Source organism: Venturia canescens, chromosome 2, assembly GCF_019457755.1.
Source record: "Venturia canescens isolate UGA chromosome 2, ASM1945775v1, whole genome shotgun sequence".
Classification (NCBI taxonomy): Eukaryota; Metazoa; Arthropoda; class Insecta; order Hymenoptera; family Ichneumonidae; genus Venturia; species Venturia canescens.
The window spans coordinates 9287825-9312638 of NC_057422.1; the positions used below are offsets into that span (position 1 = coordinate 9287825).

Sequence of the window (24814 nt, forward strand, 5' to 3'; positions counted from 1 at the left end):
ATAAGAAAAATGAAACTAAAATAAATAAGGAATAAGATCGACATTTCCTGGGGCCCCTTACTTTCAAGATCTCAACTCAACTTAAATTTTCGATAATTTTCATCATTGAGGCGGAATCCAATAAAATGTACGAATAGAAATCATAATTGAACGTTTATCGATCGACACTTCAACGATCTCCATGTTTTCGATGACAGTACACAATAAACACTTTTTTCAGATCGATTTATCATATTCGAATCATTGAACTAAAAGAAGAATTGAAAAATTTAAAAAAAAACAAAGGTAGAGAGATCATTGAAAAATGAGGCAGTTTAAGAATGGAGAAAACCGAAATTCAATGACATTCAAGAAATCGTCATGTTTATTGTAATTGTACAAATTCTATTTAAAAAAAAAATACGCAACATTTAATTATTTCAACTGCACAAAATGAAAATATGAATTCATGAAAATTAAAGACTTGAGGAACTTTAATGACGAGTATATACGGTTCTAGAACACACGAATAAAATGATGCCGAGAAAATCATCGCACTTTGTATATTTTAATAGCGAGAATTGCATGTCCGCGTATTTTTCCCTTCTTGTTATATATAGGATCTTGTTTTCTCGAGCGTAAAACGGATAATTTGCGCGAATAAACAATGTGTCCCCGAACTTATTCTTAGAGAAAACGTGGCACGACGGACGGAATAAACGAGATTCGAAAAGCACATACTCACGGAAGTTTTTCACGAAGAATTATGAGGCACGGAAGAATACATACGTGGCCTGAAAAAAAGTAGAGAGTTTTCTCCTGTCGTTTCTAGGGAGATGTCAAAGTAGATATATCGAGAAAGACAGAAACATGAGAAAGATAAGGTAGAAACATAATCGTGTCGGCTAGTAGAGGTTGAAAAGGGGGATCAGTCCAAAGGAAGAGATAAAGGGGCAAGGAAACAATGAAAATCTTAAAGAAGGCTGGGAAGAAGAATGGAAGCGAGAGGGGAAAACCCTCTTATACGTGGAAAAGTCAACGAGAATTTTTCCGGAAGCTTTAATCTTTCAACAAGCCAATAAAACTTCGTTAAGCTGCAAATGCTTCACGTATAAACTTGAACTCCATGATTTACTGTCTCCAACTGTGGAGAAAAATGAAAGAGAATTCATTTATTTTCAGTTAGAAACAAAAGTTGACATTTATGCGTTAACTGAAGCTTGCGCTCCGTGCAAATAACTTGAAAAATGTACTCAATTAATACTGTTTTTTACGACGAACAAAACAATCCTTTTCAAATTCGACAACTCCCTCGAACCAGTCCCCACCACTGCCCCAACAGCCTGGGTCCTGTTTCGTGCTACTGAAATGAAGCTGTCATATCAATATTGACAAAGCTCTTAACGACTAAAACTCAACGTGCCACGATTCGTTGAGTGTCCTCGAGCATCAGGTAATTCGATCATCCCTCCATTTCCCAAGAGTTTCAGGTCAAATCCTTAAGCGGCCCAATCAAATCATACCCTGTACCGGGCACCGCTATTGACGGTTATAATCCATTGAAAAGTATGACAATTCTGTATTTTTTTTTGTTAAACACAAGGATCCACAAATTTGCGAAGCATTTAAATTCCGACGTACTCGAGTGATTATTTAAAAATCCGGTAATACGTAGTTATACCGCCGGAGCGCACAAAAAGCGAGGCTCACCAAAAGTTCGGTCCAACTCTGAATGATTTCTTGAACGAACCCGTTTTCTGGTGCGAATTAAAATAGGATGAAAAGTAATTTAAAACCATTTAGGATCGTCCTACTTTCTAAAACTTGGATCAACGGAAAGCTCGATGCTGTTGAGTGATAAATATTCATTTGGGACAAAAGAGGAAGCACATGCATTTTTTATCGTCATTGTTTCAGATTCCGCTTATCGTGAATAGCACTTTTTTCGCATTACTTTTCTTGGCAGGATTAATTACTGAGATTCATTAAGAGATGGGGAAAGAGACCAATTTACTCTCGGAGCTGTCACGTCTCCTCGGTCCCTCGAAAAGTCAAGAAGCTTCTGCTAATTTCGGGGTCATCGAACAAACGATGTACGATGACGTTGGAATTTTGACCTGTGCTAGTTACGTACTGTATACAAGACACTTTTACATGTGTGTGTGTACGCTCTCAACAAGATCGTGACTGGGTCAATCCTCGTATCAATATAAGTATAGTATGTATATACTTGTACACGTACATAAATTCACAAGTAATCTTGTACACGTCCATCAGTGCACCACCCCTGCGTGGAGGGCTTTATACGCCTTAGCCAATCTGTGAAACGACTTTAGCGTCGACGAACTATCATAGGCTCATCGTCAGACTCGTTAACTGTTGCCATATTTACATGAATTTCACCTCTGCGAAACGTGTATTTGTAAAATGTTTTATTAACTTGAATTCGCGAGTAATTTGTACGACAGCCCATTCAAGTAGCACCTAAGCAAGTACTTTTTTCTTCCTTATAAAACGACTTGAATTCGTGAATTCCTGCGATTATCTTCAGATTATTTTCTCATTTTACGAACGTTGACAAACGTTTGCGGAAGTTTGTTCGACATACAGCGCCATCGGAAGGCAGGCATGCACTAATGGAAAAATGAACTTTTCGTTTTGCAGGTGCGGTGGGTGGGGAGGGTGGCGACGAAGATGACAAGGAGAAGGAAGAGGAGGCCGAGAGGGAAAGACAGGAGGCCATCAAGGAGGCCGAAGACAGGAGGAAAGAGAAACATCGCAAGATGGAGGAGGAGCGAGAGAAGATGCGACAAGAGATCAGAGATAAGGTAACAATTACAACTCATTAAAATCACAGTGATTACACAATTCATAATAGAATCTCGATGATTGTGGCATTGGTATATAACCGAGAGAAATAACTCGACACTAGATATATAGAAGATTGAAAAACCTACTCCTTACAATTGCACCATGAAAGGTCAGTCAATTGAGAATAAAAATCAATACTCATTCTCCAAAAAAAGAAAAAAATAATGGAGGAACGAACACAGATTACGCGTGTAGATTAATAGAATTTGCTTAATCACGTGAATCACGAGATATTGGTGGTCGACTTTTGGTATAACGCGTCGAAAGCAGAGCTATATAATCCAGCATGCTTCTCGCATATTGACCTGAATAAGGGGGGTAATTGAATCGCTGACGAGTTTCGAGAGTGTGCCCCGGCGATTAATATGCCCTGTATATAGCACACGTTTGCTGTATATATCTAGGATCGTTATATAGCTGCAGGGCGGATAACACACCTATTGTTGTAAACGCAGGTCCGCTTTATGCCTATATGAATGTATATAGCCTCGGGGAGTGTGCGTCTACATAGATTTTTAAGCACACACGACTTTAACTAGTGACGGTTCTGTAGGAGCGACAAGATTTTTATATCAAAGGGACACGCCAACCTTTCGAAGATCGTTCCAAAGCCATAAATTAATGCAAAAAAATAAAAGAAGCTTTGCATTGTAAGAGATTTGACGATAACGGGCCAGGTCCGAGCTTTTCGAGCCCGATCGTAACTTCTTGATATTTTTGGACTTACCTGCCTGTAGGTATGTCTATAAATATACACAGGAGATTAGAGATACGATGGTTACGAGAATATTATACCTCGCGTTCACGCATCTATGGTATTTTTTTATTGCGAGGTGTTAGTTTACAGCACTTCACGAAAATTCAACGAGACGTTTTTTTTCTTTGGCTCCGAGCGATCCCCGGGGTTTATTTCTTAGTGTTTTTTATACTGGAACTCATAATACGAGGATGACCTGCTCAGAATAGTATAGAATCGTGGGACTGGATTTTTACATTTCTTTCTGTCACTCCGTGTTGAATAAACATGCTCTCAATAGCGCCTTTTTTTTACATAATCGCAGGTATGCTTATGGAATATAACGACGCTGGGTCATGCCGATTGTTGGTCGAGAGTCCCAAGATTCATCTATCGATCGAGGATCGACAGAACCATTACTTCTTGCAAACGCAAATAGCAATATAGTCATTCGAAAACTACGCTTTCATTTCCAGTGCAAACACATGTTTTTTTGTCACGTCTCAAAGTATGATTCGGGAACGACTTTTCTTGGGGAAAAACTTATGTTCTTTTACACTCAGATGTCGCGGACATTATTTCTTCTTAACTTTTCTTACTATTAAAAACTCGTGACCCCGGACTGCCGATTTTCCTTCTTCGAATGTTTTATCTTCATTTTCTACATTATTCAGCAGGTTAATGAAGTGATTTACAAAACTCTATACACTGAACAACCTCAGATCCCTTTGTACGCGAACTATTTTCTCCAGAACCATGTAACAATGCTTCACAGCTCGTGACGGAGGTGAATCTGAGGTGAACCTGATCGTTTTAATAAAACAATCAGACGCGAGAGTTACAAAATAAAAATTTTGACTGCTTCAAGAATATCATCAATTTCTAGACTGACGAGAGGAAAAAGCGTTGGAAATATTTGAAATTTAATCCGACAAGACGAAGAAGTGTGATGTCAACTAATCAAGAGTGACGTTAATTTATTGAAAGAAAGTCTGTCGAATAAACAGTGTATAGTCTTTAATTGAGCTGTGTAGGCTGAAAAATTAGCAATTCAGAGTGCTCTAGCGCCACGGAGCATTTAGAAATGGGAATATTTTCCCTTCTTCCTTGCATTTTAAATGACAGTCCTCGTGTTTCAGCCTTACGCCTTTAAACCACGGTAAAATAGCCCGGTCGTGACGATAACGAGCCCTATCTGACGCATAAACAAGTTACTCGATTAAATCGCGTTCCCAACGTCCTTCGAGTATAGGAGTACTCTGCTATTTACTAAAGAAAACAGCGACCCCATAATAGGGAATGCACCCAACTTCGGCATCAAATAACTTTTCATTCATTTATCCCCGTTGCATAATTTATCCACGATAATGAACATGCGCGATATATTTACACTTACGTATTCCCACGATTGTTGCGTATTTACACGAACGCTTTTCCTATATTCATCATTACACGCGTACGAAATCCATGCAATATTATTCTCAAATGACATTCACGTAGGATTCATGTGTCCTACGTGTGAAGAAACATACCGTTATCGTCGCATTTACGCAAGTAAAATTTCATCACTTTATTCGTGCAAATAAACTCGCTCGTGTAAATTAAACGTGAATTTAATTAAAACTTTGCACTCGGTTTTCCCCCTGATAGTATAGGGTATCGTTGATTTAGCGAAGTATTTAAAGCTTAAGGCCGAACGATACTCATACTTTTTGCACTTAAAGACGTCTCGTGCCTATACCTGCAACTTGACCTCATTTATGGTTTAGTGCAAAAAATGGCTTCATATTAGATGGTAAATGATTGAAAAATATGTAAAAATACAACGAAGAGAAAATATGGAAATACTCGCCTTAACTGCCGAATACGTTTACTCTAATTTGCTTTTGCATTTGACTGGATTTTGGATTTGACATTGAGCTTCTCAAATTCTCAGGAGCTCAAATAAAATATTGCATGACGAATAGCAGCATTCCGAACTTGCATATCGATCGTTTGGAATGAATTTTAGTATAGAAAAAATCATTGAATTACCATGAAATGATAGGACAAAGCAATTTCAAAGTTATAAATAGCTTGAATAAAGGCATGTTGAAAGAAGGAAGAACTTTCGCAGATTGAAAGCGAAATTGATAAAGATGAGGAAATGGACAAGGATAAGTTACAAATAAGAAGAGAATCCATGCTTCACGTTGAGAAGTAACAAGAAGTTTGCAAATCCTTTGATTCTACGAATTGCAAGCGGGGTTTTGGGTTGAGCACCAGCAGCACAAAAGCTCTCAGGAAGCTTCACAATCCAATGCAACTTTGATTTTGAAGCGAAAGAGAAGCGATTTTGTTGCTTTTTTGGCGAAACTTGAAAAGCTCTTCGTCCAATCTTACAATACAACAACATGCGTGTATAGTAATAGCTGAGATCAAGACGAGTATATGTGTTAGTAGATGAATATAAGAAAGTGGAGAAGTTCATAAGGGAACAGCAACTCTGAAAAATAAACACACGAGGACTGTATATTGCTTTTCATTCCTTTTTCAACCCCCGGGCCAAAGTACAGCGACTTGAGACAAAAAATCCTCGGGGAATTATGAAGCGTGATGGAACGATCCGGTGGCCCAAAGAGAATATCGTAAAAAGAAATTGAATGAATTCTGGCTGCGATAGCTCCTGAAAGTTCCGGTCACGTTGCAACACGGGCATATATTATTCATGGCGTCGAACAGACAGCATGGAAAATCATATATGGAGTCGAGCTTCCTCACCTCGAAGTATCTCTCGTCGAAAAATAAATATGAGAAAGATGGAATTTAATTGAGCGCTTTCAAATGTCTTTTCATAACGGTACAAATCATATGTTGGAGAAGTTGGGTTTTCATAAAAAATTTCTAAACTTGCCCATGGCGGTACAAACAGCAGTGAACTTTCGCTTCTATTTCAGCATCATCTTTTGTACAATGAATATTTATAAATGTTGTGTTTAAGCGAAATTGTACGACGAATGGTGGATAGCGAAGTTCTATTTGGCACGTCATAATCCGTCGGGTTGAACGTGTGCCTGATACAGTTGATTATATACGAGAACTGGCTAGGATAGGAGTGACTCACGAGCACAGTTAGGAGTGTGCGTAAGAGTGAGGCTGGTGCAACATTGCCGCGACAGAAACTGCGAATCCGTTGGAGCGAATATACCTTTGTACGTGCATATAAGTAAAGGAGAGTGTGAGTGTGGCTTAAAATGCAAATTCGATTATAAAACGTCGAGGAGAGTCGAGGCGTGCACGAACTGTCACGTGCAGACGGTATCAGAGCTCTTTCCATGCATAAAATAACGCAACAGTTTGTGCCGGACGTCGCTTTTTGTACGCATTCCCATAAGGAGGGAGTAGCTGCATAAATGAAAACAAATACCCGACAGACGCGACGAGTCAGAGTCTATCTTGGAATTTTGCTTTCGCGATTCGGTCCGTTCTGTCAAACAGATTCCCGGGAGCATCGCGAGCGTTCGAAATCAGAGACTCGCAAACCTCCGCGTAGGAGCTATGACGAAACGATTCACAACCCAGTGGATGGAATTTGAACGTTTATAAATCGACATCAGCGTGCTATAAAATGTGTAAAATCCCGATAAAATGACGTTAACGATGGAGAATCGTGATCAGTTCTCGTTCCAGGGTTCAAAGACTGTATTCTATTTGCATCGACTCCACCGGCTTTGTTCGTCTGTCCCAATTTACATGCTCGAATGTCGGCGGTGCTCTCCTGACTCTGTCAATCATGAATAACGTCAACGCAAACGGAAGTTATAATTCAAACTGCGAGGCCGGATGGATAACGCAGCCTCAAATCGAATAAATCAGTTGGCAATGATAGTAAAATTGTGTAGGGTGAATGGGAGCTGGAATCACCGGTGCGATTCAGGCCAATGCGGCATATAACTAACGCACGTGGTGATAACGCGGTCACTCGTTGAGAGGATAAGATATATCCGGCCTCGCTGCTTTGTTATACGCGCGTTGAGCTTTCTATCTCGGTCTCACTTGCGCTCTCATTGCATCGAGTATATAATCGTAAATCCTGATGTTGGCTTAGTCATTTTCAAAGAGCGTTATCTCGCACAAATTTTATTTATAGACATTGGAAAAGTCAGCCTCCGAACAGTCGAATAGCGAGGTTTCAAAAGCCACCTTTTTCACATTCTTTTTTTCTTTAATCAATCCATTACTTATTTATAGATGATTTCAGGTCTTCACAATTGCGCGATTTTGTTGCGCTGCTGGTTAGTCTCCAGATAAGTTCTCTGACAGACGCTGCACTCGTGTCGTAATAAATTAGTACCGACCCGCTACTTTTTTCAGCCACTTTCGGGGCTCACTTTTGTTTATTTATATTCGGGTGGGGTTCGAAATTTCGAATAACCGAATTGTAGAATGGTCGATATTTCGAAATTAATAAATTCGTCATGTAAGATTGAAGAAAAATAAGTAATTCGAAATTCTTATTCCCGATCGACTATTTAGCAGATTACGTCTTTAATCGAATATTTTTTCTTTGAATTCACATTTATTCGAAAATATATATTTCGATAGTTTGCATTTCGAATGCAATTTTTACAGACCATACGAATGTCAAAAGTTCATATTTTCGAATTAAAAATGGAGAGTAATTGTTTTACAGACAGACCAGAATATAGAGTAGCAAAAAATCGAAAGTGAATTTTTCGAGCCTATAAAACTTGGATATGCGGAATAGCGATAGCTCGAAAAGGCGAAAGTCAAAATGGCAATGTTTCAAATTGGAGATCACCGGTCTGAGTAAGTGAGTGAGTGAGATGCGTGTATTTGAAGCTTCGCTGCATTTCTTTATTTTGATCAATCGACTTTCTAACGTTTCGCTATTTTGACCGTTCGACTTTTTGGTGTTTCAGTATTTCAACCTCAGTAATATTTGGTCTTTCGTTATTATATTTTCAAAATTGTGAATTTTCACAGTATCGCTGACTATAGTAATTTATGAATCGAAAGAGTGATAATCGAATTTTCGAAAAATCGATATTTTAGTAATCGTCCTATGGGCGATTGTTACATTCTATTTTCGATGTAAAGGTGCTTCGAACCTTGCAGTTTCTGCTTTATTTATTTTCGGCATTCAAAGCTCTAGTCGAATCTATCCGTCTCTATATTATCATTCGAAGTTTATAAATTCGAGATTTTAGCTGTTCGAAATTTTAGTCATTCCAACATTTGATCCCCACCCTTTATATTCAAAGAAAATAAAGGAATTCCGCGATCACGAATATACTTTAATAATGAGTTGACGGGAATCGTTCGATTGATTTCATCGACGAAATAAAAACTCTCAATTCATGCAATTATCGCACCAAAAACCCATTTTTTTCAACACTACCTAGAAAAAGAAAAAAAGTAATAAAATCGATACAAATTGGTAAAAAACATTTTTTCATACAGGCTTTTCAGAAACGTGCCCTGCAAAATGTCTTCGGGTCTCGGAGATAAAAATTCGCCAAACTCTGTTAGGCGCTGTCATCAACGTTCAGCTCGTGTCTGTCGATTCACGTACGGATCCGAGTCTGTGTTTAGCACGTCGGAGTCTGGTGGAAAGAGAATGAAATATTCATACATAACGGCTTTTATATACAGCAAACGGAATTGTTTATCGTGACGAGGTCCAACAAAGCGGCCTACAGGTTGCACGCTCGCCGATCTCTCTTTCGAAACGGTTCGCACATGGATGTTATATTCATCCACGTATATGCCTACGAAACACTCCGAAAAGGTTCGCTTTTCCGGACGCCGCGTGTACTACGACCCTCTCGTTCCCTTGCATAGTTGTTCTTTATTTCTTACTGTTTTTCGTCTTTTTATGATCGTGGGGGCTCTTCAAATGCTCATTCCGTCTCGTTCCATATTTTTTTGTTCTCCGCTTCTATCGTTTCTCATTCGTGACCAACTTAACGTATACCTTTTTTAGGTAATTCTTTTCCTAACTCGCAAGGCCTCGTAAATGTTTGTTTTTTCGTCATTTGCCTGCTCTAAGCTCACCCGCTTTTTCTCAGCCATGGCTCTTCGTGTTCTTTCGCTGCTTGAGGTTATCGAACACACACACACACACACACACACACACACACTCACACGTTTTTCTCGACAAAGCTCACGCGAACCGATTATCGCATAATTACCGAGATGTTATTTTGTGTGCGCGTAATTATATACCCTCTAACATTTACACGATAAAAGAAAAGTTCTCGTGATCGTAAAATTCGTACGGTTGTGAATTGCAGAATTATTCACTTTTATTAAAGCTTTTTAATTTCTCAATACAGTTGCACGGCCTGCACGATTGGAAAATTCAGTATGCGGCTTTGATTTATTGTGCATTTTTCCATAAACAACGAGACATAAATTTCATTTTCAAAAGTACCTTTTATCAGTGCTTTCATGCAATAATGTTCACGAGTATAAAAATCCTTTCTCGTCAATTCTAGTGTGAAACGATAAAAACGATATAAATTCGATAATTTTTATCTTAATATTCGGAAACTTGCCAACTGAAGCGTTCCGTGATTAAATGGTGAAACTCATTTTTATATCCACGATGATCGTGTTTCAATTGAAATTGAACAAACGAAACACAGCTTTGGATAACATCTCTTGATACGTTCAACGTGTTCTCATTCCACTGATCCTATATTCTCGTCTCTTTAAATTATAAATGTTTCGTCGTACCGAATTTATGAAATATTCGTCATGCAGTACCGATAACTCTCATTATTCATCAAATGAGCAATTTATTTAAATGAATTATTTCTTTCCTGTCGTATCTGGAGGTGAAAATTCTGTCAAAAAAAATGAGAAAAAATCAATTGCATTGACCACTCATTTCTCATACACCGAATATAGTTATTGTGAAATGCAATCCATGATTCACCGTGATAATTCAATTTCTGTATTTTACGAATATAAATTTGACTCTGGAAATAACGTATTTCACTGTCCAATAAAACGCGACCGAGAGACTCAGCGATTTGCGCACGAGTTTCACTGTAATTCGAAATCCCGCGACAAAATTAAAGCTCACTGGCTATTGATTTTATCATTTTATCACACATAGTATCATTTGTCATTCGTTTATGTTCAAAAAATGAAATATTGTAACTAGTTGAGTAAGTATGTGTGCACACATCATGAAACACACTACCTATTCGCGATTCATATCCAAATATCGAACAGAAGGGAATGATTAATGTAGACAAAAGTAAAAAATAAAAATTCTCCTCACTACAGTAAGTCGATATTGGGCTTGAACGAAACGAATTAAAGCTATAAATAAATAGTGCTCGATCTGCTTCTATCGAAAAGACGTATCTCCAAGGATTCAAATATTAAAAAATTTCTGTAGTTCCCATCTTGTTTCTATTAAATGAATTCACAGTGACTGTCAGCAAGAGCAGTGGCTATTATGAGTGTCGAGAACAGAAAACTTGATAACACACGTGAGAGTCGGAAGTACGTGCGATGAAAAAGCATCTGAGGATCTAGATGTTTCAATTTTTTTGAAAACATTGAAATAATAAACACACGGAGCTAAAAAAGTGAGCAGTATTAAGGGAAAATAAACATCCAGGAAAAAAATAAACAGTTGTTAATTAAAGAAAAATAAATGTGCAGAAAAAGGGAGGATTTGAGAAAACAAACTCGAGAAACGCTGTTTCAACTGAATGTATTTTTTTAAAGAAAATTTACAAGAGTGAATATAATTTAATTACTTTCTAAATTTAATATCATTGAAATGGATACATCTCGTATCGATTAAACCGTCCGAAAATTACTGTTGCGTGTTCATGTAAAGTATTTAATATCAATTGAAACTGCCAATATTTTGGAATTTCTATTGGGTCATTTTGATCGTAAATACTTATGAACACTCGGTCATCAAGCATAATACGAGAATAATACTCCGGTCCGCATTTAACAGATGAAAAAGCAACTTTCTCGTTCCCAATTTTCCCGTCGATAAAATGATCCTGCGAATGAATTTTTCCAAGTCATCATTAGTTTGCTGGAAAAATATCATTCGAAAAAACAAACATTTTTCCAAAAGTGTTTGTAGCGTGTTCCACAAATTTCAACATCAATGGACCAGGGAAGCGAATGAAAAGGTAAGCCCGATGTAAAACTCTTCGGCCCCTTTGAAGGCAGATTCTCGTTTGCCTTATTCAAAGACTCTTTTTCGAATTCTCATCATTTGGTTCTGCCTCTCGATGTTCAAAGCCGCCATAGAAAATTCAGGGACTCATTATCTTGTGATAATGCATAATTACAGTAACAATCCTAAGCATAATGTGAAAAAGGGATCACGTGAATAATTAACGGAGTGTGAAAGAGCGTCGAGCTCAGGCGACGGCAGGTCCAAAACATAAAATGAACGTCGCACAAAACTTTTGTTTTTAATAACCGAAGATAATGAAACAAACGTTCGAAAATATATTCGTCAAAGTCAGTTCCTACTATAAGATAAAATCCAATAATGCAAAAGTAATTCATTCGTTGCAATATGATTCATTCGTCGCTAGTAGTTAATAGTCAATTGATCGCTGATAAGCACCATTCAATTTACAATCGAGGAGAAAACGATGACAAGAGAGATTTACTCTGCAGACTCAATCAAATTTGCAAAGATGTCTTTTGACAGAACAATATCGATCGCGCCATTCATTCTGAAAGTTTAATTACAAAATTTTCAACTATTTCATCAAAAGCCAAGTTGAACCTAAAAAAGTAGCCTCAACGGAAGAAAAGCTATACAACGGTGGTGAATATTCCGTGAAAATACGAACCAGAGATGAAACATTCCCCATGTAATATTTAAATAATAGAGATAATTGAGATAATCTTGGCACATTACAGTATGCAGGATTCGTATCTGATGAAAGGTCCGCGTGTACGACGACGAAGCTTCGTTCGTCCTTTTTTGTGCTCGTGTAACCTGACCCGAGGCTCAAAAGCCTCGAGCTTGATGCACAAATTATCGCTGACAAAAAATATTATGAATACAGAGGAATTTTGTGAGGGGAAACGAAATGTGAAGTGGAACACGGACAAAACGAACGTATACACGAATTTCTGTTGTAAATACGGTTGGGAGGAAAAAATATTTCAACGATGAAGAATTAATCGCCAATTATGATAGGTTCAATCAACATATTTTCAATATATTGATCATTTGATATGAAATTCAACCATTATTTTTGCTTGAGAAGAATTCCATTTGAATGGTATTCATTTTCCGAATCGAACGATTATTTTGATATTCGAGAATCAATTAATTTTTCTTCTCACAGACCTGAAAGCTCTGAAAACCCAATTTTATTGACGCTAATAAATAAAATTACTTTGAAAAAGCCTCTAGGTTTTTAGCACTTAATTTCCAATTCATGCATGTAGGACAACAAAGCAATAAATAAATATCGTCAAGTCATGATACGTTTGTACGTCCCACGTAATAATTTAATGAATTTTCTTCCTAGTTCGAAGTTTAGCCTCAACTCGATTTAACTGCGATAGCTGTGGTTTTCTCGGAACGAGAGCTCGTCAAAAACTGCAAAGCCGGGAGTTAAATATAAGTTTCTATTCTTGAAATTCTCGGCTCGAGTGCGTGAAAACTCCGCGAAAGGTCGTCAGAAAGTATAGGAAGACTCGGGGAATATTAAAAAATCTAGTCCCAAGAAAAAGTATTTGCATACGCATGCAGAATTTTATGCGAGAGGGAAACGCGTACGTAAATGTGAAGATATCGATCGTGAAGCGTCGAATCCATTGGAGGCTTCTCCGAGGCACTGCACTCGATGTGCCTCGTAAAGGTCTCACGATTTTATTTTTCTCTCTTGCGAAGCGAGGTAAACAAGCTCGGTGAAGAAATTATCCGCTTTTAAGGGACGGAGCTTTGTGCGAAAAACGACATATAGCACGAATCCTCTACCTCCGCAGTCTCACGATCTTTTATCGCGGAGCACCACTTCCGTGATGATAAAGTTATTTAAGTTTCGCAAAGAGTCACTTGGGAAAGTTTCATCCATCGGACGTTCGAAATTACGAGAGCTTATAGAGCTCTGAGCGTCCAATTCTTGATAAAATTATACGGGAAATCGCCAACTCGTTTCCCGAAGAAGAAAACTAAAGTCATTTTTCTATACAAACAAAAACCTATTGCCGAATGAATTTCATTTCCGCCTCGTGAATTTTGTGGAAAATTTTGTGGATCTCACTTTTGTGGTTCCAGCAAATACTTGAATGTTGACGAAAAATCATTGTTTTTATATAACTGAAAAGCTTTTCTTCTAACGACTTATTTTCACAGTCTGCCTCTAACTGATCGGTAGTCACCATTTTTTTTCGCTCAAATTCCTCCCCGAAACGTCATGCTTAATTGAGAGGCATGATCCGAGTGCTTCATTTATTGAAATTGCTCCTGTTTTTTCGATGCTCCAGGTTCGATGCAAAAACTGAGTGAAAAACAGCATTGAACATCGTTTTGATGGTCACTAATTAAATTCATCTCCGATGAAAGAGTGAAAAGCGAAAACTGCCGAATAACTTTTTTGATTCCCATCGTTTTTATTTTTCCAATGTTTCCCGAAGCGTAGAATTTGGCAAAACTCCGTTCGTTAAAAATACCGGGATTTTTCCAGACACGCATTTCGAATTCGAATGAAAAATTCTACTCAAAAAACGAAAAATATTGTCCCACCTTCGGTTTCGTCGAGTTTTTTAAATAGTGAAGCCAAGTCCGATCGAATGAGAGAAAATGAGAGGGCACGAACTCTCGAGCCACGACGACCTGGTAACTCTCACATTTACAACGTGCTCCGAGCTTTTGTGTATATGATAACCTCAAATTTGCATCTTCAGTCCTCTTCGTGTGACTCACAAGCCCATCGTGTTTTCCCAACAATTACATCATAAATTCCAGTAATACATACGTATTTGCTAACAGACTCGGGTCTCGGATTGCATCTGACGTGCATGGAAATCCGGCTGGCACATATTCCACACGTAATAAACTGTCGCGCAGCAGCTTGTTGAAAACATTAGGAAATATCGTAGCACGTCTGAAATGGTATCTAACTATTCGTTTTACATTCGTCCCTACGTAAGCTTGTTTCGCCAGCACATGTAAATCGATGAAAATTTCGCACATTTCGTATTCCGTTGTTCCCTTAACAGGGTCGTCGTTAATTGAATTATAAGTAACCCACGACTTATTGGCTCAACTCGTATCATTTCTCGTAGCCATTCAACATTTCGATCTGAAAATAATACCATTCGTGAGAATCCTTTTGTCGCGTAAATGAGCAATTTATCATTTCTAGGGAGATTAGAAGGTTAAATCGTTCCCACTAACTTCCAAAGTTGTATCTAACTCGAGAGTCGTTATTCTCCACGAGTTTTTGAATTTTACTTTTCAATCGAGATCCTGAATCGAAGACAAAGTGTTGGGGATGGTGGAGAAAACCTTCTGATGGCAAAACCGTATATTTTTTCTAACGTACCTGGTAATGATAAATAATCGTCATTGTTTCTCATTTCTCGGTCAGGCCCTGCGCAGCGTTGCTGACGCGTCAGATGCGCATTGATCTAAGAACAAATATATTAATACTTCTGATATTTATATATATGTATCCCGGAGATAAATGGATGAGGATGAGAGTAACCCGATGTAGGTCCTATCAGCAGCGAGGTCTGAATGGGATGGAAAAAAGGTGGGTTTGAGGCGACGAAGAAGAAAGCCGATGGTTGTGGAGAAATGCGGGTGTAAAGGGCGCACAATGCGAAGTGAGATAAAGCAGGAAGTGCAAAAAAAAACAAGAGGGCGTATAGCGATGGAACGGTAAAGAAACGTGGGGATAAAAAAAGGGCGAGGTAGAAAAAGCGTGTGACGTCGACGACGAACCCCTACGATTCTGAATACGACCCCCAGAGCCGAGATATTTTTTTTACGACTCTCCAGACTCTTTTTCTCTCGTTGCTTCCTCTTTTCACTCCTTCATATATAAACTAGGCTGCCCGTTGTACTTCTCACTATTCCCCATTCCCTCTTTCTTTTTCCTTCTCTCGTGCTCCCTCCCGTCCCTTCTTCTCCACTGTTTATTCTTCCCAGATCTGGGTCATAATTCTCCTTTTTTATTCCTTTCCTCCTTCCCTCGTGCTATGTACACCTCGCGTTACTTTTTTATTCCCTCGAACAGCGGCCCGCACGTTCGTTGCCGCACGACAAAATACAATTAATAGTGCACTGGACTCAATCCCTTTTATTTCTCCAACCAACGTACGTGCGGAATAAAAGAGGCGAGAAAGGCAAGAACAAGGCGGGAGAGGGAAGGACGGCCGGAGGGAACGGCAAAGGCGTCAAAAAATTGCATGCAAATCTTCTCAGTACGAAATAATCAACGAGCGTTCATTACTTATCGATTTAAAACTTGAATCGTTTGAGCCTCGCTACAATGTCGTTGATTTATTTACCAAAAACCAGTTTTTTCTACTGCTCTACTCGCTCAACGACGTACGACGCAGTGCCATGTGACTGCGTTTACCTATAAATAAGCAGCGACTGAAAGAAGCGTGCAATGCGCTATGCACATGTTAAGTGTACCGTATTATTATGTAATTTTATCAATTTGAGGAGGGTATATGTAGCGCAATTGCCGCTGCGGTAATTGGCAAATTCAATCAGCAAAATGGTGTAGGAAATTTTCAAAATGTTCCGTAGAAACAGACCCAATTCCACGAATGTCGTAGCGACGTTTTGCATATCTATACACAAGAGTCGGTATAAAACCGTGCAAATACACAAACACGCGGGGCGTATCGATTCCGCAAGCTCAATAGCTTCAAAAGTCATTTCATGTTTATATGTATGCAGCGATTTCAATTTGAGTAAACATGTCAAATTCCGAGAGAATCATTTAGAACGATATTTCAATGTACGATTCGTTAATAAAACGGGGAATTTCGAAATTGGATGAAACGAGGCATGTTCGTTAAAATTGAAATATCGTTTGGCAAATAACACTAGTCGACGTTTTTGCGTTCGACTTCGGTGCTTTCGAATTTCAATCCATAAATAATTTGGTAATTTTCCTTCCGATTTTATCAAATACTCGAATTTATTGAGTTCCAGTTATTTACAAACTTATTCCAATTTCATTGAATTTTTCATGAAAAATCCAACTTTCAATGTGTTTCCCAATGAATCCGTGAAACTCGCTCGCCCTCATATTTTTTTTGTTGAATTACCCTAAATTTGATCGTAACTTCATGCGAGCACGACTTTCAACGAAAAGAAATATGCCAACAGCACATCCCGCCAGATTTATTTATGACATTGTAAAAATAAGTTTGTTGCAAAGACGATAAAGCTGCAATGCCGCACTCATTTTGTCGTGCAGATCGTTTCAAAGCTCGGCATAAGAATGATGAATAATAAAAAAATGAATGAGCTCGAATTACCTAACCAGCTGTATCTTCTTACGTACAAAACCTCCTGCTACTGCTGCTGCTGCTCGTCAATACCAACCCAGCACAATACGTTGCAAAAAAATGTAGGCTGTTCAATATAGCGACGATTGATTCTCTATAGTTGTATGATGACTCCGCCCACGTTGTTCGTGATATAACGTTATTGGTCGCATACCACCACTTTTCAAGTGAATGCATACAGAATAAGAAAGAAACAAAGTCACATGTCATCATGTCTGCATGAATCGGATAGCCACCAACCTGTGTAGAAACAAAGCAATAATTTGTAATCCTTTATTACTCACAACATTGAAAGCGAGAATGATTGATAACGAAATTTCATCGTTTTCATATTGAATGTGTTTTTTCTCTGACATAAATTTCAACAATTTTGAATTATAATATGGCACACTGTTAACAAATAGTTTCTCATAAGTTAGAAAAGTATAACAATTTCATAAAATTGACAGTAAAATTACATTTCGCTTGAGCAATATACTTTTCAGGTTACTCGCTACTCAGAAAAAAGTATTATCACACGAGCAGCCGATTACTTTGTCACGGTGCATATCGAATCAGTACATGAAGAAAACGAGGCCAAAAATTCTAGAGGAAAGTACTAAGAATATAGTATCTCGGGGACAGTATACGCGTACTCGATTGCAGCATTATTCGAAGAACAGTAATAAGAACCGTTCTATCCACCATAGTAAGAAGACCAACACTCATATCTTTTATTCCAAAGACTCAAGAGTCGTTTTCGTAAAAAATCGTAAAAAATGTTTTCAGTCACTTTAAATGTTTATATTGTTAAGTATGCTCGGGCACGCCTGAAAAAAAACTATTTGCATGGCAAAATGTCACACACGTATTCGGTGTATATTCGTGTATTTATCATGAAATTTACTATGCCGATGAAAATTTGTGATTTTCCACTCATCAGTAAGTGCTAGTCTGATACGATGATAATAACACTCGAAAACAAAACGAAATACAGTTCTCACGTGCATGACTTTTTGCTATCGACATAAAGCTGTCTAAAATTCAAGGGACGAGAAATTGGAAAGTTTAAAAAATACTGTGCTATTTGTAATCGGTGTCTAAATACTTTGAAAATTCTTGAAAAATAATATATTCCTCACTAAACAATACAAATCCGTTTTCTCCGTGTAGTAAGTTATTTATTATCTTCAGATTGACTATTAGCACAGTCCGTACTAGTTCCGATCAGGAACGTTTTTCCCCGGTCGGGGAGAAGACAGAATCACATGTTTATGCTGATGTAACAGGCTTGAATAATTTTTCAAAGCGATTTTTTGGTGGAACGAATGTACAACTTCAACCACATAAACCAGCAAATCGAATCGCTACAGCCACCTATTCGTCCTGATAGTTCCCTTTTCGCTTTCTGTCACTGTATATAACTCTGTTTCACGTTGCCATTTATCCGCAAGCTTCTCTAGGGAAAACGACGAATGCAAGCAGCATCGACCGGAGGCCAACACGCTCGACCTCAATTGGAAATCAATCTCGGGTATTATTTGCATTATTTAGTGGAGGCTTTTATATTCTTCAAGCTATCTCTTTTTTCGACCCTTCCTCTGCCCCTTCTCCTCTCCCACTCGCTAATGGTCAGTTACGTACCATTTATTCATTTATGTTCATTTGTATAGTGGTTGGTAAATGGTTGTGGATAGAAACGTTTTCCTTTCTTCCATTTCATCTTCCTATGGAATAGAAAATGAATGAAAATGCAAAATGTTGAAATTTCGTGGAACTAATCAAAATCTACGCTCGAGGATGCCAGAAAATCTTTCTTTTAAGGAAAGAAAGCAAAGAATCATTACGGCATGAATAGAAAAAAGGTTTCGTGACCAGCCCGCCTAAGACGGGTCTCAAGTACATAATAAACAAAAGCAGAATGCAAAAAATAGAATGAAATACCCATCATAAATTTATCTAATTGAACCCTACAATGATGAAAAGTATAATTTAAAATATCTCTTTACTTAGAACGTCGATAATGAAAAAAAAAAAAGAGAAAAAAACAGTGAAGGACTTCGATCCACAGAATTCACCGTAAGGTACGCGGAACATATTCCTGAAAAAAAAACTTCTTGCGAAAAAAAATTCAGCAGTGCACTCATAAGTCCCGTACGTTCGTCGTAACGAGTTCCCATCCGTAGACTCGCGTACTTTAACGGTTGAGAGAAGGGAAATGAGTACGTACAACGTGCGTTTTCGCGTGCTTGGACGACGTGGAAAAGAGACTCTGCACGCAAATAGCGCCGGCTCATAAGTCTTCCGGAAGTAGAAGAAATAAAGGAGAGAACCAAACACAGAACGTGTGCTGCGAAAGGGTGCACGGTGTCTGTGTAGACATTGTGCACTCTACCATGCCCCGTACATACGCTCACGTCTACACCCACGCGAATGCTGCGCCCGTGTATGGGCCATGTATAGAGTGTCCTATAACTCGTACGAGCCAGGAGATGCAACGTGAATATCAATTTCTCATTCAGGATCCGTGCTGATGAGATTCCGACTGGTAAAAAGGAACGACGATTTCGCTGCATCGGCGAAAAGACAATGGAAGTGAGAAGAATTGAGCTGATCATTTTCCACCACTTTTTCCTGCAGTTTCTTCCGCAACAGTGAGCCTCCTTAAGCATTAATGATTCGACGATACGAATCGCGGTTAAATAGTGTATTTTACCCGTGATATTTTCGTGACACTGCGTACACACGGACGCACACGAATATGTGCCATTGGACACACGAGCAACGAGCCGGAATATGTCCGCAGTGCGACTCTGAAAAACACACTCACACACACACCTACGCGGACTCAGTTTCCCGGAGCACGAGAGAGCTTCAACGGGAGGACTAAACTTTTCGACAAAATTGACCAAACGCTTACACTTGGCGAAAGAGGCTAAACCGCCCTTATGCACCGTTCATTCGACTCTGCGGAAGCTTGCACAAGCACATACGCGCGGACGTTTGCCGGTATTCGAGGGAAGATAAATACAAAAAGTGGAGGAAAGAAGATATGACGACGATAGCGAAAATGTTCCGTGCCATAGTTTCAATGATTTTCGTATATATCTCCGCGCTCCTCACTTTTTTCTTTACATTTCCTGCCCGCGTCAGCAGTATTTTTCAGTTTTCAACTCTTTCGTGCAACATTTTTATGTATTTCTTAACATAAAAGACTCGTTAAATTCTTCAGATGAGCACGTATCTATTAAATTTCTCCCAAGTTCTATTGCCTCATGCTCGCCCCGGCAGAATTGACTTTGCCGAATGGAGTTTAACTTTTCAAAAGCACAATGTGCCTGTGCGCATTTCAAAACAAGTCATCAAGACGAACAAAAGACATTCACAGTCCCATGAATTCTTCACTCCAATGTACATGGCTTTCGGGCATGAAACTGATAGAGAAAAACAATGGAAGGCTATCCAATGTGCCTCTGCGCTATTCAGATCGACACATACGAAGCACACGCGCTCATATTATTTTTAATCGTCCACCGCACAAAACAATTCGAGATGGCCCGTTCGCGTTGGCTCTCGCTCTGCATGTGCGTTAGTAAATCGATGTTTTTCCTCCGCGTCCGACCGATGTAAAACTTTACTACTTGCATCGAAATATACATGCTCGATGTTATAATCCGTTCCTTTCCGTGTTTTATTAAATTATCGATATAATTAGCCAAGGACTGTATACGAAGCCTCTGAACTCGAGAGATAAAAATGCCTGCTAGTTTTATCCCACCGCAGGGTGGGGATATAGAAACATTATGCAAATTTCATTCGCGGGTATAATTGTTTGCTCGGATCCTAGCTGTTCAGGACGATGGAATTTTCATCGCGGGATATTTGAAATATATACATGTATATTTCGGGAAGAACACAATTTCCTGGCCGTTGAGAACGTTGTAGCCAGGGAGTATCCGGAGTGTAGTACGCGGCGGAGCACGAGGAGGTTCTACCTCACGTATAACATACTCGGCGAGCATGCTGATTCGGTTTTAACGAGTGTATTCAGGATAACGTTTGCATTTTATGCGATTAAATAAAATTTCCGAGCAGGAGAAGCCATTGGGGGGAGTAGAGTCTGGCTTGTTTGACGAAAGTGCTTGACGGAGCTTTTTTCTAGTTTTCTCCGCTGCGCGGTATACGGGACGTTGCGCTGACCACTGCTCCACCGTAATTATTCATTTTTCCAGCTCTTCGAGGAGTCTCCCTGGGATAAAAAGTCACTCGTGAGCTTTTTATAATATCGAACGCGAACAATTGGCTGAGATGATTTCTTCCCGTGGCTCGCGAACCGCAATTATCTTTTCCTGAAGTATCTTCAATCTTGAAATTGAGCTTCGAAACCCATTTTCGACTCACACATGCTCTGCTAATTCACAATTAAAGCGACTCGTTTACATTGACTGAGAAATCGATTCTAACAGTCTGCAAATGAAAATAATGATCAGGCAAGAAAAGCTGCAGTGAAAATTTATTACGATGAAGGGTGGAAGCAGATGTATGAGACGAAGGTATATCAGGATTACTACAAACACCCTGAAAAAGTTGGCAGACATTCGGCTTATGACACCGATCAATGTTGCTTAACAAACAAAGTTGAGAAGCGCTTTCTAACACTCCCTGTGATAACTAAACTTCAAGCTCGAGTCCTTGAACTAAGAGAAAAAAATGGCCGCGGGTTCAGAAAGTTTTAAGTACCCGAGGTGTCGAGAAAGTCGCGAAACGACGATTTGTTAAGGTCCTGATCTCTCCGATTTCTCTCGCTCCCTCGGAGCCGCGCACGTTCACTCGATCAATCGAAATACGCGAATAAAATGAGTCCGGCTCAACTCAAGTTTCTTCCGTTGTTTAATGAATGAAAAATAGATCGAGAACACTCGTGTATTTTAAATGAAGAGTCGAATAGCGAACCGACAGTGGATTCAATTGGGATTAAAGCAATAACGTACATGGCGGAGGATTTCCGGGTAAAAGGAGTAGCAGCACGCAGTCGTGCTAATGACAAAGCTCGTTCACCATTGTTGCAGCACGTGCTACAGCTTCGTTATGCTCTAAACGAGTACGAAACGGCGTGCATCGAATTCCCTCTTTTGGAACAAGGCATATTGGTTCTTCCCCAACGATACACCACTCGCATAAATACACGTAGCACAAATACACAACGAGAATTCTCGCTGTCACGCATCCTCGGAAACTAGCTACTCGAATACTGCCGCAGTACTCGCGTTTCTCATTACATGTACAGTACTTCCTAAAAGTCATGTAAATGCAAACCCATTTTTCGTTTAACGAGCCCATATTCGTTAACATCATCTGATGACGGCGAACGATGAATCCGAAGGTATGAATCTTCGTTATTCATTAAAAATTCATAGCTTTCTAATCATTAATCGAATAACAAAAAATCAGCGCGACCGTCGCCGGCACTTGATGAAGAATTATTGACCAAATTGTCACCGTTCACGATCAAGACTGTTCTTTACCAATTCGTTTTTAAATAATAAAATCAATCCGCGGCGAGCCGCAGGTATTAGAAAATTCACAGTTTTTTAAACCAATCTGCAGCCATCACCAGCCATTTAAATGTGCATTCGATCATACGTAAATTGTATTACGAGATTATTTAACGAATTGAGAAGAGAACTATAAAAATTGGGATAAGTCAATTATACCTCATATCCTTTTGATTAAATATCAATTTGTTCGGAAATAAAAAATTGATTTCGGGATCATGAATCAGTCCAACATTCTCGTTGATTTCGAACTCAAGAAATCGATCAGGACACAATTACTTTGATACTTATCATTTCGTATTTGATCACATGACTGAAAAAAAAAAGCATTCTTTCAATTGAATACAAGTGTTTTTTCTACCGTGTACACACGCGAATAATTCTTCATCACTTCCGTACTCTGAATCTGCTTGTTCCTCGTTCAAGTATTTCCAAGCCTCATAAAAATAACGTTGATGACATTCGCCGCGTTTCTTGTAAAAATGAGCCTACGGCAAACAAGTGTTTTCGTCGTGAACAGAAGAAAAATCGAAACGGTTAAACAATGAAGAAAAGTAGCGCGCCTCATGCATGTGAAAGAGGCGAATTGCCACCGGCACCGCGGATTACGTGATGAGATAGTAATCTCTCCCCGCTGGCTCGTATAAAGTTCTTTGCATGCAAACACATGAGGCGTTCGGTGTGCTATTATATTACACGAAATAGTACACACCGCACGAAAATGTATGTCCAGCATGTGTACAGCATGATTCATTTTTAATCGAGCGCCCTATCAACTTGGATTTTCTCACTCAATTCAGGCAAAAAGTGGAACAACGTTTTCACCAAAATTATAGCAACATTAAGGCGCAAAACGGTCAAATATTGTGCACAGTATTCTCCAGGTTTCTCGATTCCTGAATCACGTTCTCATATCTCCGTCGAACTTGAGCAAAATGTCGCTCAAATCTAAGCCCTTTACGCTCAAAATATTCGAGACCGTGCAGCTTCGGAGGAAAAATATCGCAGACGGTAATTCCCGTCGGTTTGTTTTGTCGCAACCGTACCGGAAAGTTAAGCAACCAAAAAGTGTCGCAAAAATTCCTGTTACCATAGTGAATGTAAATACACATTTGGTATACAAGAAACTGCAGTGGTGCTCATGAATACAGGAAATTGCGGCTCGGAAAAAATGTACCTGAAAGTTATTGCTTACGGATGCGGTGAATTTGCACGGGGAAACAAAAAATAGATGTAAGTTATAGCTACGTTTTGTGCTATAGTTTCATATACGTACTAGATATATACGAAGCAGGACTGCACTGTAATCACGTATACCGCGGGGCACCCCGATCGTTATCGTAGTGCCGCAAGCCAATGCGAAAAGAGGAGGATGGTGCTCTCCAATTTTCCTCCACACAAATGCAAGTCAACGTGCGATTTTAAGCACGACCTTCTCATCCCCAAATCCCGCATATATATGCACGTGAGCTGGTGTGTGTGTGTGTGTGTGTGTGTTTGCGTGGAGAGTATAATCATATGGGTAAGAGTATAGAGAGCGATGCGTGTGTGAGTGAGAGTGAGTGTGTGTATGTGAGCATAAGCGTGCAGTATATGGGCATGACGCGCAAATGGATCACGAAAATATCGCCTCAGCACTCTCGCGGTCGAGGTTCTGCGATCAATCAGGATAATGCATGGATTGCCGAAGAGACGAGGATATATGAGCTCTGCAGTATTGTCTATGTGTATATACCATGCCCGAAGTCTGAGGTAACAATCGAATTTTTTGTCATCCTTCATTCGATGTGTTTTTATTTGAAAATATTCTCGAGAAACGAGGCAGCGTTTTTCATGACTTTGGAACAATTTATAACAGCCCGCGCGGAGTCGAGTCAAATTTTTTTCCGGATCCAAGAAAATCAATCACTTTTCTCTCCGAGTGCTCCACACTCGCATTGATAAATTATCATTGGGAATCCTTCGCGAAGGGGTGCTCCTCGATTCAACGAGATTACGCGAGGTTACGAAAAAGTTGACGATTTAATTTTTTCCCAGTGGATTCGAACCAGCAATTCGCGGTTGAACTCTCTATTTCATTGAGAAAATTCATAATTGTGCGACCACAAAGAACGCGTTCCTGCTCTATATATCAGCTCAACAT

At 39.2% G+C, this 24814-nt stretch overlaps 1 protein-coding gene across 1 annotated transcript in view; it reads left to right on the forward strand.

Annotated features, from left to right (window-relative positions):
• cpx (complexin) overlaps positions 1-24814 on the forward strand; it is a 90397-nt gene that overhangs the window by 52592 nt on the left and 12991 nt on the right. The window contains exon 2 of the mRNA XM_043413390.1: positions 2644-2807. Within this exon, the coding sequence (XP_043269325.1) occupies positions 2644-2807 (164 nt within the window). The remainder of the gene's footprint in view (positions 1-2643; positions 2808-24814) is intronic.